The sequence below is a fragment of the Macadamia integrifolia genome, chromosome 14 (genome assembly GCF_013358625.1).
Source record: "Macadamia integrifolia cultivar HAES 741 chromosome 14, SCU_Mint_v3, whole genome shotgun sequence".
Classification (NCBI taxonomy): Eukaryota; Viridiplantae; Streptophyta; class Magnoliopsida; order Proteales; family Proteaceae; genus Macadamia; species Macadamia integrifolia.
In genome coordinates this window covers 13,894,465-13,905,753 of record NC_056570.1, presented here as the reverse complement: position 1 = coordinate 13,905,753, position 11,289 = coordinate 13,894,465, and the positions used below count along the sequence as shown (strand labels likewise).

The window sequence follows — 11,289 nt, the reverse complement described above, 5'->3', positions numbered from 1 at the left end:
GAATGATATATAGAAAAAAGGAAAAAAGAGAGAAGGGTTTAGTGAGGGAGACAGTGACGAAGTTGCGTGTCTTAGAGGTCTCTCCGGCCTTGTTTGGCTGAGTCTCGAGTCTACATTCTCGAATCGTAACAAAGGAATAACAAAGAGAAACGTCACCGAAAAAACACTGTTGTTGTGTGTGTGTGTGTGTGTGTGAGAGAGAGAGAGAGAGAGAGAGAGGGAGAGAGCTTTTTGTCAGCACCTACAAGTGTATTTTCACAGGTCATATGTCAGGTATTCCGATTATACATACTTATATAGTATAAAAAATCAATGGTGTACATTTTCCCTAGCTAATCCAACAACCAATGCTTGCTCATTCCTAATTCTATTGTAACCTGCTTAGCGTTCCTTTCATTTTCCCTAATTAATAGTCTCTTAATATTTATTGGGCACAAGGTAATGGACTTGTCACTGACATCTCGTTTAAAAAAAATAAAAAATAAATAAATAAATAAAAAGAGCGAAGTTCTGCGCACAATGCTATCGTGATGATGTAGAGAGCCCACCAATGTCTCTCCCCCACTTCCAGACCATATGGAAAAAGTCAGGAGGGAGAAGGAAAAGTAGAGTTTTTAAAGTATAAAAATAGCGTCAATAAACCAGAACTCTCTCTCTCTCTCTCTCCTGAAACCATGGATTTTCTTCCATGGAAGGCTGTGGCGGCAGTAACTGTTTGTATCCTTCAAACATGCTTATCAGCCAAGATTGTGGAGACTTCTCTCTCAGATTCTGATAGAATCGACAAATTACCTGGGCAACCAGAGGTCAGTTTCCAACACTTTTCGGGATACATCACAGTGGATGAAAAGCAAGAGAGAGCTCTTTTCTATTACTTTGTTGAGGCAGAAACAGACCCAGCTTCAAAGCCCTTTGTTCTCTGGTTAAATGGAGGTATTTTGAATCTTCTTCCTTCAAGTTCAAATTTGCAGCAGTTTTTGATTTTGACATATCATTTAAAGATTGTCTTTTGGTGTTTCAATTTGTTTTTCATAGGGCCGGGTTGCTCTTCTGTTGGAGTAGGAGCCTTCTCTGAGCATGGACCTTTTAGAACAAGTGGAGACAGATTGGTCAGAAATGAATATAGCTGGAACAAAGGTATCCCATTCCCACCACCACACACCCCTCCCCCCCCCCCCCCAAAAAAAAAAAAAAATCCCATCTTCCAGTAACTTTTGATATCTTGAAGAGCTAGTTTCACAGCCAGATCAAGGACCCAAAAGAGTTAAATCTTCTGTGTGTTGTGCAGAAGCAAACATGTTGTACTTGGAGGCACCAGTAGGAGTTGGGTTCTCTTATTCTATTAACACATCTAACTATGTGGGGGTGGATGATGAGATTACTGGTATGCTTCATCTTCCAAAGATCCTAAATTTTCCCACACCCCCCCCCCCCCTAGATTACATATTCATGTCCATATTATGTGTTTAATTCTTTGGAATACTCTGAATGGTAATCCTTAACAACATTACTGAGTATTTAATTGTTTTGGTCTGTATACCTTTGTCTTCTTAAGCTAGGGACAATCTCATCTTCCTACAGCGTTGGTTTGTCAAGTTCCCTGAATACAAATGTAGAGACCTGTTTGTCACAGGGGAAAGCTATGCTGGTACTCTTAGCTACCAACTCTTTATTTATATCTGAATGAACAAAGGGATATTAAAGATAGATTTTTAGTGTAATTTTGGTTATCAGGTCATTATGTTCCACAACTAGCACAGCTCATCCTTCAGTTCAACAAGAAGGAAAAGTTATTCAATCTGAAAGGAATACTTGTGAGTATTATAAACTAAAGATATGGCTAACCTCCACAAAAGCAATCTCAAATGTAAACTTCTCAGCTTAAAACCTTTCTTTCTTTTTTTTCATTTCAGCTGGGAAATCCTCTTCTAGATTTCGTTACTGACTTCAATTCGAAGGCTGAATTTTTCTGTTTGCTCAGGAGTGATGAGAACCAAGTCAACAATGAAATTAGTATGTATATCGACAAATATGATGTCACAATTGATGTCTGCCTGTCATCTATTTTATCTCAATCGAATGCTCTCACACACCTGGTAAAGTTAGGCAATGAGCTTGTCCCCTTTCATCAACCAATTATATTTCACTAGTTCTGTTTTTGTACTTTTGACTCTTTGGCTATGGTATTTTCATCCTTCAGCAAGTTGCAGAGAAACTAGATGTCTGTGTTGAAGATGAAACTACAAAGTATTTCAACCGGGTTGATGTACAGAAGGCTCTCCACGCTCGTCTTTTGGGAGTCACCAGTTGGGTTTCTTGCAGTGAGTAAGTATCTCATGACTAGGATTCAGAAAAAAAGATTTTGTAATTCTGCAGTTTGATCTGGAATTTTCTTTGCAATCCACTGCTTTTCTTTAGAAATTTTTTCATGTCATTATTCTCTAAACCCAGTTTTGTTTTTTAGTAATCTACACTATAAGAAGCTCAACTTTGAGGAATCTATGATTCCAGTCGTCGGCTCACTCATCAGGTCCGGAATTCGGATCTTAGTTTTCAGGTAAAGTTAAACCAAGTTTATGATGCGAATGCTGTGAGGATCAACTTAGTTGACTAATTAGTTTTATTATTCTAACAAATAAATCCATTGATTTAATTCATGACTTAGTTTTAACAATGATTCTGTATTCAATCTTGATCTCTATTGCAGTGGAGATCAAGATTCTGTTATCCCATTAACCGGGACAAGAACACTGCTCCATGGATTGGCAAATGAATTGGGACTGAACACAACTACAACTTACAGAGCTTGGTTTGAGGGGAAACAGGTTAGTCATTTACTTCAAGCAGTTTAAAATTTCTGTCATCAAATTTAACAAGTGATTATTGATTGTGGAAAATCAGTATTATTTAATGAGTTTCTCAAAGTAATATGAAGCCAAAACCTAAGAACAACTCTAGTATCAACTTATTATGAGCTAAAACAGCAATCACTAATAATTTCGCATTGTAGACAATGAGTGATCGAGGGAAAGAATTCTAATTGAAAATTTTGCATTTTGGCACCCTTTTCAAACTGGAAAACTACTGTTAAGATCTTTGCCTGATTAGTCTTGATTTTCATTCAATTCCTCAAAAAACTTCGATAGCTGTATTTTCAGGTTGGCGGATGGATGCAAGTTTATGGAAATATCCTCTCCTTTGCAACCATTAGAGGAGCATCTCACAAGGCTCCATTCTCACAGCCAGAGAGATCACTTGTGTTGTTCAATGCATTTCTAAAAGGAAAACCACTACCAGAAGAATTCCGAGCTATCGAATAAGTTCATTTTATGTAACTAACTAGTGGTGCTGTATTTAATAGACAGAGGGAAGCCTATCCTCTAACCTTCAATATAAGGTTTTTGAAAAGAGATGCTGATGATGGTAGTTTCTCCCATCAGTCTTTCAATATAGATATGATCAGGATTACAAGTTTCTGATTTAAACATAAAAACTGACACCTTAAAGTAGTAAACCTTATCTTGAGTCTCTAAACCACTGAAACAAACAAGAAATTTGATCAGAGAAGATACAAAAGTTGACAGATCAAACCATGGACACATGACTACATGTAAAGAGGCACTCTCCTCATTTTGTCTACATGACTGAATCTTAGAGAATAGCAACAATTGTTGGTTGGAACTCAATCTACACACCCAGTATGTGTACTTACATTTATGTACCAGAATAATTCCCTGGTGACATACAATGTAACGACCACGTGAACAAGATGTCCGGTCTTATCCGTAGCTGAGAACAATTTTGGGTGAAAACCCATGAAACAACTTACAAGCCCAATAAATAAATGTCCTGCATAAATGAAAATAACAGTCTTACTAATAAACCGGGTTTGATGGGCATACATATCCAACAATAATATATTTCAGTTAAGAAGTAAGGCTGTAGATGCAATATCTGCTTCAAGTGATGTAGGTGAAAGTAATATATCTGGACATTGAGGAGGCAAATCCTCATGGGGTAACAAGTATGGAGATCTCTATAAACTAACCCCGTTCTCTGAAATATCAAATCGCTTAGGAGCTCCTTTAGTATGCTCAATTGGAATTTCAAGATTAAACAATTAAAAACTGTCCAATTTTTTATGCACAATTTGATGATTGGAGAAACTTGCATTGATATGTCAATTTCAATTCAAACAAGGGTTTTATTCACACTTTGCCCTGAGTCCACTTGTCTCCAGCTTGTGAAGTTAGTAGGTACAAAGGTATGTGATAGCACCTAATTTTGTCATGGAAATTGTATTTCCCTCCACACCCACACCTCTATTAATATATATATATATATATATATTCAGCATAGGAGTTGAGAACTTGGAACCTCCCATTAAATTTATGATTTTACTTCAAATAGACACACTAACCACTATTAACTGGAGGAGTTGCTATCTTGCCCCCTCATATGCAAGATGATTTGCTAGTGGATGCAAAAAGCAGACATTGATTTTGAGTCTTTTACTTTTAATGTATTTTTCTGTTGGTTGGTTTTCCCTGTTGATGGTAATGTCGAAATTTTTTATTTTATTTATTTATTTATTTTATGTTATTTTGGCCGTGGTGGGGAGGGGGAGGGGAGGGAGAAAAAATCATTGTTAGCTGGAAATAGCCCAACTAAGTTTAAACCATATCGTAAAATCGTTTATGGAGATCCAAACTAAACATTTGAAAAAGAGTGATTAAAAAATTTCTTTCCTTATTTTACAAATTTCAAGTTAAATGCATGCCCTCTCATGAATTGTTGCTCTAAACCTTTTGGATCTGATGGCTAGATGGTATTGTGTCCATAGAGATCGAGATTGCCATGGATAGCGTCACACATTAACATCTTTTCTCTAACAACCAATAACTGTCTAACTACGTCCATGTGACAACTATTTATTCATTAGGATTCCATTCGTTGCCTCTCATTTAGGCCCTCTTTGGTATCATTTTTCTTTTTTATTTTTGCCCCAAAATTCGTTTTTGACTGCGTTTGGTATTGTTTATGAAGCCTATTTTTATTTAAAAAAATATTGAAAAAACACAAAAATAAAAAAGAACTTAAAAGCCATTTATGGTTTTTCACTGAAAACCATTTGTAGTTGTTTTTGCACTGAACATTAATGACCAAGTGTTTATACCTCCCAAAATCCAAGGTAAAAATGTCAATTCGTCTATTTAAAAAAAAAAACAAGTAGAAACTCTTCTATGTTCCATCCCTACCCTCAACCGCCAGCATACTTGTTATCATCCTTGTAAATCCGTCACTTCCGACAATGGAAGTTATTGTCGGCAATAGTCCAGTTGCAGTTGATCCCCACTTTCGTTCTTTTCTTCTCCTTCCATCAATCTTTTGCAACCTTTTTTTTAAGGATATTTTCTGCAGGTATTCAGGTCTGCAAGTAGAAGAGAAGAGGACTAACCAGCTACCCACTAGCCGTGACCAACCACACGTAGCAATCACGGGTGTTGGCCCTTGAGGGTTGGCTTCAATAGGTTGCAACAAGGCCCTTGGGGCTACTTCTGGTTTCAGATCTGAAATCATTTGAGAAAGAAAAAAATAAAGAGAGAGATGACAAGGGTGAATAAGAAGGGGAGGAGAAGGGAGAGGGAGGATGAGAGGGAAAGAAGTTGCAGCAAATTACAAAAGAGAAAGTGGAGGAGAGTTACGAGGAAGATGGGTGAAGGGGAAAATCTCTTCACTCATTTATTCAAAAACTCATTTTACATATAGGGATACCAAATCAATTTCTCACAAAAAACCATTTTTGTCTAGTAATTACCAAACCATATTTATGTTTTGATAAAAAATGATTTTCATTAATGCTTTTGGTTAAATAGACAAAAATAAAAAAGAAAAATGATACCAAAGAGAGCCTAATGAACGATTTAATTTTTAATTGTAAACATCTTCTTGACATTCTCGGGATAAGACTGAGTAGTTATCCCCCAACATTGCATATGCGAGAGCCTCGTGCACCGGATATACCCTTTTTACAAAGATAGATTTTGCTACTACTACTCCCATCTTACCCCAAAAGGTAACAGCTCATGCGATGGACATCTCCATCAAATAAAAAAGGAAGATCATTGGCCTAGAAAGCTTCACTCATACCATTTGAATATGAGTTACAAAATTAGCTCGGTGGTATTAAAACCAGTAGATTTGGCCCAGTTGTCTCTCATATATTATTTGCTGATGATTGTTTACTTTTCTCTAAGGTTGGTATTAGGGAGAGTAACATCATTATGAACCTTTTGAATAACTTTTGTCTGGTGTCTGGGCAAGAGCTTAGTGTTGCTAAATCAAATGTCCTATTTAGCCCAAATGTGTCTTCTGAGTTGGAACGTGATATTTCTTCTATCCTGGGGTTTAAGGTTGTGCCTATCCATGGGAAGTATCTTGGTCTCCCCACAGAATTTGGGAGGACTAAGAGAACTTTATTTTCTAGTCTTGTCAAGAGGGTCCAATGTAAACTTGCTGGATGGAATGAGAGTTTGCTTTCCTCTGCAGGGAAAGAAGTCCTTATGAAGTCAGTGGCCACAAGTATTCCCCTTTATCCCATGTCTATGTTCTTGCTCCCTTTACCTATTTGTAATAAATTGAATAGATGTCTCCAACATTTTTGGTGGAAAGATAAAGAAGGTAAAGGGGTCTTTTGGTTGAGATGGGACAAGCTTTGTAGAAGCAAAACCATGGGGGCCTAGGTTTTAGAGATTTTCAAAGTTTTAATTTGGCCCTTTTGGCTTGGCAATGTTGGAGAATTATATCTAATGAAGAGGCCCTCTGGGTGAAAGTTCTTAAGGGAAAATATTTTCCTTCCTCTTCTTTTTTGGATGCTAAACCCAAGCATGGTTGTTCTTGGACTTGGAGGAGTCTCTTGAAAGGGAGGTCCCTCTTGTGTGACGGTCTCCAGAAGGCCATTGGTGATGGAAAATTTGCATCCATCCATGGTCCTTGGATCCCATCTCTCCCTGGAGGAAGGATTCTATGTCCCCCAAACAATGATTCCATTAATAAAGTTGCAGACATTATTCACTCTCCATCTAAATAATGGAATGCCCCTCTCATATACTCTTCCTTTCCATTGAGGGGAGCAAAGCCTATCTTGCAAACTCTCGTACCCATCACTCCCAAAGAAGATTCATTGTATTGGAGACCTTTCAAATCAGGTAAATTTTCAGATAAATCGGCATATCATTTAGCAATTAATTCAAATAATGATTTGGCATTATCATTAGTTGCTTCTTCTTCGTCTAATACTTCATTGTTTTGAAAGGGTTTATGGAAATTGGATATTCAATCAAAAATAAAAATGTTTCTATGGAGGTGTTGTGTTAATGCTTTGGCTATAAATAAATTGTTTTTTCTCCGATCTATATCTCATTCAACCATCTGTCCTATTTGCAATGAGGAGGAAGAAACTGTGGTCCATGCTCTTTTTAGGTGTTCCTTTGCGGCATCAGGCTAGTAGGTATCCCCTTTCTATCTGGATTCCTCTACCTTTCATGAGACTGAGTTTATTGATCTGGTAAGCTTCATTTTGGAAAAGTTTAGAGATTGTCCCGATCAAAGAGACTGCCACATCCAATGGTCTTCTTTGTTCTGGCAAATTTGGAAGTCAAGGAACAAGGTAGTGTTTAATTTTGAAAATTCATGATTAACTGCTATCATTTCAGGTTTCCATCATACAATGGAAGAAGGTAGACTGGGTTCCCAATGCTTATTTAATCCTCACTTGTCCAATAGGAGCCCTTTTTCACCCTATTGCACTTCTAATTTTAGCCTTCCTTTTTTTGCACCAGACGTTGTGTTGGTGTTTTCTGATGGATCCTGGAATTCGAAGTCCAAGAAAGGAGGAAGAGGAGCTATTATTTTTTATAGAGGAAAAAATTTTATTGTGGCAAAATGCAAGTTTGGTTGGGGATCTTTAGCATCAACAGTTGCTGTTGAAGCTGAAGGAGTCCAGAACGCCTTATTGCTTGCCCAAAGTGTTGGTTTCTTAAAGGTTGCAATGTTTTCAGACTGCAAAGATCTAATTGGGGCCTTGAATGGGATGTCCTTGTCACTAGATTGGGCGACATGCTCCATTGTGGATGATATTCTAGCTCTAGCTTTAGATTTTAATTCTGTTGTGTTTAATTTCATTATTTCTAGATCCTCTAATAAGGAAGCACATTTTCTTGCTGGTGGGGCTGCCAAGTTCCACCTCTCTAGAACATGGTGGCCTACCCCACCTTTATTTCTTGTAAACTTGTCTTTCCTCAGCAAGAATTATTCCATAACTGAGTTTGCTTAATGAATTTAGTATTTTGCCAAAAAAAAAATACCATTTGAATATGAATCCTTCAATCCTGGTATTTGTTTTTCTTTTGCTTCTGAATCTCAACCGTATCATATTTGTATCATATCTTTCCATCTATGTACAAGATATGATGACTCATCCTATGACTCACTTTCCTTTTTATCATAAGGATTCTATCCTTGCTCATATAGAAGGTTTCCTTATTCCTCACAATTGTAATTGATAAGGCAATATTACATTCATGTATATATGTAACTCAACGATTCTTGTCAACACATAGTGGAAAATAATATTCAAAAAATAATTAAACTCCAACGAGCCTCTTCTCCTCTCCCCTCCCAAAAATCCTAAGGCTTGGGTTCACCTTTCTTTCCCACTCTCAATCCCCCTCTCCTCTCATGGCTGAAGAAAACCGCCACCCTCCATCACTCTTTCTCCCTCCCCTTCCATTAATCATGCTCACCACTTTATTTCATTAAAGCTCAAATCCAGGAATTTTCTGTTTTGGTGGACTCAGCTCATTCCTTTTCTCAATGGGCAGAATCCCTATGGTTATCTTAATGGCTTTATTTCTTGCCCTGTTGAACCAAACGCTGCTGCTACATGGAAGCAACGAGACTCCATGCTCATGAGCTTACTTATCGCATCCCTTTCTGAGGAAGTCTTTCCTCTTGTGATTGGCAAGAGCACAAGTCGAGAAATATGGGACACTCTGTCTCATGCCTTTGCCTTTCCATCCACAACACGTATATTATCCCTTCATGTTGCCCTTCAAGACTTGACTCAGAAACCAGATGAGTCAGTCACCAACGAGCAAAGTCTATTACTGATGAACTAAGTGCTGCAGGAAAACCTCTCGAAACCAGATGATTTTAATATTTATATTTTTCGTGGCTTGAGGACAGAGTTGAGGGAGAACATTTCCACCCTCCTCTCTCGACCTGATCCAATTTCCTATATTGATCTTCACTCATTGCTACTTAGCCATGAGTTTCTACATAGCACATCCTTAAAAAATGGTCATCACAGACTCTGAGCAGAGCAACGACACCCCGTCTGCATATAACGCTCAAAAGCAATCCACTAATTCTTCTCAGACCACATCCAATAATGGCTCCTCCGCCGTCGTCGTCAAGTCCAACGCAATTAACCTCCTCGTCCCCGTCAAATCTAACGGTGATGATTGCGATGACGATGACCTCAACGATGCGGACGGTGACGGAGAAGAAACCGAGGCCGCTTCTTGGCTGTTACCAAATCCTAACCCAAATAAGCTCATCGAAGCTCAGGATTTGAAATCTGGAGACTATTTCTTCCCCGACATGGATCCTTACCTGGATCTAGACTGAACTCCTCCTTCCATGGCGACTGATAGTGTAGTTCCTGTGCAAATAAAACCCCTCTTCAGAGAATTGCTACGACATCGATTTTGGTTGATTCAAGCCTTGTTACAGCTACACAACCCTATCTCTTAGCCAGAGTGTCTCTTCGTCTTCGCTGCTGTTGGCGGTGGCACTAGCATGTACGGGATCCCCGCTTGCTCATCCATCAAAACTGTAAACGCTACTCCATCGTTTGTCGTCGTTGGCTTAGCATTGAAGGTTAGAGACAACATCGCCTCCCCCTTAAAGGCAGAATCCGATCTTCCTTTTTTTTGATAAAAGAAACCGATCTCCTCCCCATCATCCTTTTCTCTCTCTTTACTTGTTTTTGATGCCGTATCGTCTCAGGTAAGTATTCTAATTGCGCATATTGATACTCTTTGAGAGTGGATTAGTTTAAAAATATCATGAGCGATACCTATTTATTATATTATATATGCACCTTTACATGGGTTCACTTATTACTTATCACTATTATATTGTTTGTTGTTTACATAATATTATATCTTATATTATAATAGTGTGGTACGTATATATATTCAATTTTTCTTGTCTTATATGGAAAAATTGATTATAATAATTTATTATTTTACTAGCCTAGTGGTCATTTTTTATTAATTCTTTCATGGTACGTATCTTTGTTGTTTCATTACAACTATTCTTAGTTGAAGAATTATGTATTTGTGATAGGTTTACTCTCATATGGATACGGTTTTGAATAAGTAAATCAATATTGTTATACTTTATTTGTCTCAAAGACTCATGATAAGTTTAAAGAATATAAATAAGTATAAAAATATTTGTGCATACCAAAAATTTGATTTCAACTTCTATCTTGTTGGATTTGTTTTTAGAAACCTGTGAAAAGAAAGTGTTGATTTTTTTTACACTACTCGTAAAATTTGACAGAACAAATATATGCTTAATGAGCCTGTTGATCGGATGTTTGTACCAATCTTGTGGATTTTTTATAGTATGCTCAAAGATTTATTTTTGTGCATTTGTATGGAATCATTTAAAATATGAGATTTGAAATTGATAATATGCAATGGAAGGTGCTTGGGATTTTGAATTACTTAATGTATGCTTTATGTATTACATGATCATGTTGTTGACATATAGAACTATGATTCCGGAAGTGCCCAGCATTATGGAGTGTTTTTTTCATGAATTTATGTTATTGCATAATAATATTCTTATGAACTAAGGGCAGGTAGGAAGCCAAACTTAAAAAATCTAAGGAAGTGAGGATTAGCAGTCCATGTATACAAGTGCCATATAAGAATAAGTTAGATTCTAGAATAATCAGAAGCAAGTTTATATGGTATCCTAGAGGATCAAAAGGATATAGGTTCCATCACCCTGAAAAAGGGGTAACTGAGAGTTGTGAAGCAGAATTTCTAGAGAAACTAGAAGAGGAACCGCAGCATGAGGATATAAAAGAAACCCTGCTTGTCATTGACAATGACTACGATGTTGACCCTCAAGAGGAACCAATATTTTTTTCGATCAAGGAATCCAAGATTCTGAAGATCAAGTTGATCATCAAGGACAAGACCAAGAACC

The 11,289-nt window shown here is 37.3% G+C and overlaps 1 protein-coding gene across 2 annotated transcripts; it reads left to right on the top strand.

Annotated features, from left to right (window-relative positions):
* The first annotated feature begins 575 nt into the window (after positions 1-575).
* Positions 576-3,450, top strand: LOC122062046 (serine carboxypeptidase-like 45). 2 transcript variants are annotated; one of them, XM_042625679.1, is made up of 10 exons: positions 576-933; positions 1,036-1,137; positions 1,289-1,384; positions 1,556-1,648; positions 1,735-1,814; positions 1,914-2,096; positions 2,201-2,325; positions 2,465-2,557; positions 2,708-2,825; positions 3,159-3,450. In XM_042625679.1, the coding sequence occupies exons 1-10, from the start codon at positions 675-677 to the stop codon at positions 3,318-3,320; spliced, it is 1,311 nt and encodes a 436-aa protein (XP_042481613.1). In that variant the 5' UTR covers positions 576-674; the 3' UTR covers positions 3,321-3,450. The 2 variants fall into 2 exon arrangements, with proteins under 2 accessions (XP_042481613.1, XP_042481615.1); XM_042625681.1 differs by having other exon boundaries at positions 577-933; positions 2,465-2,530.
* The last annotated feature ends 7,839 nt before the right edge of the window (positions 3,451-11,289 follow it).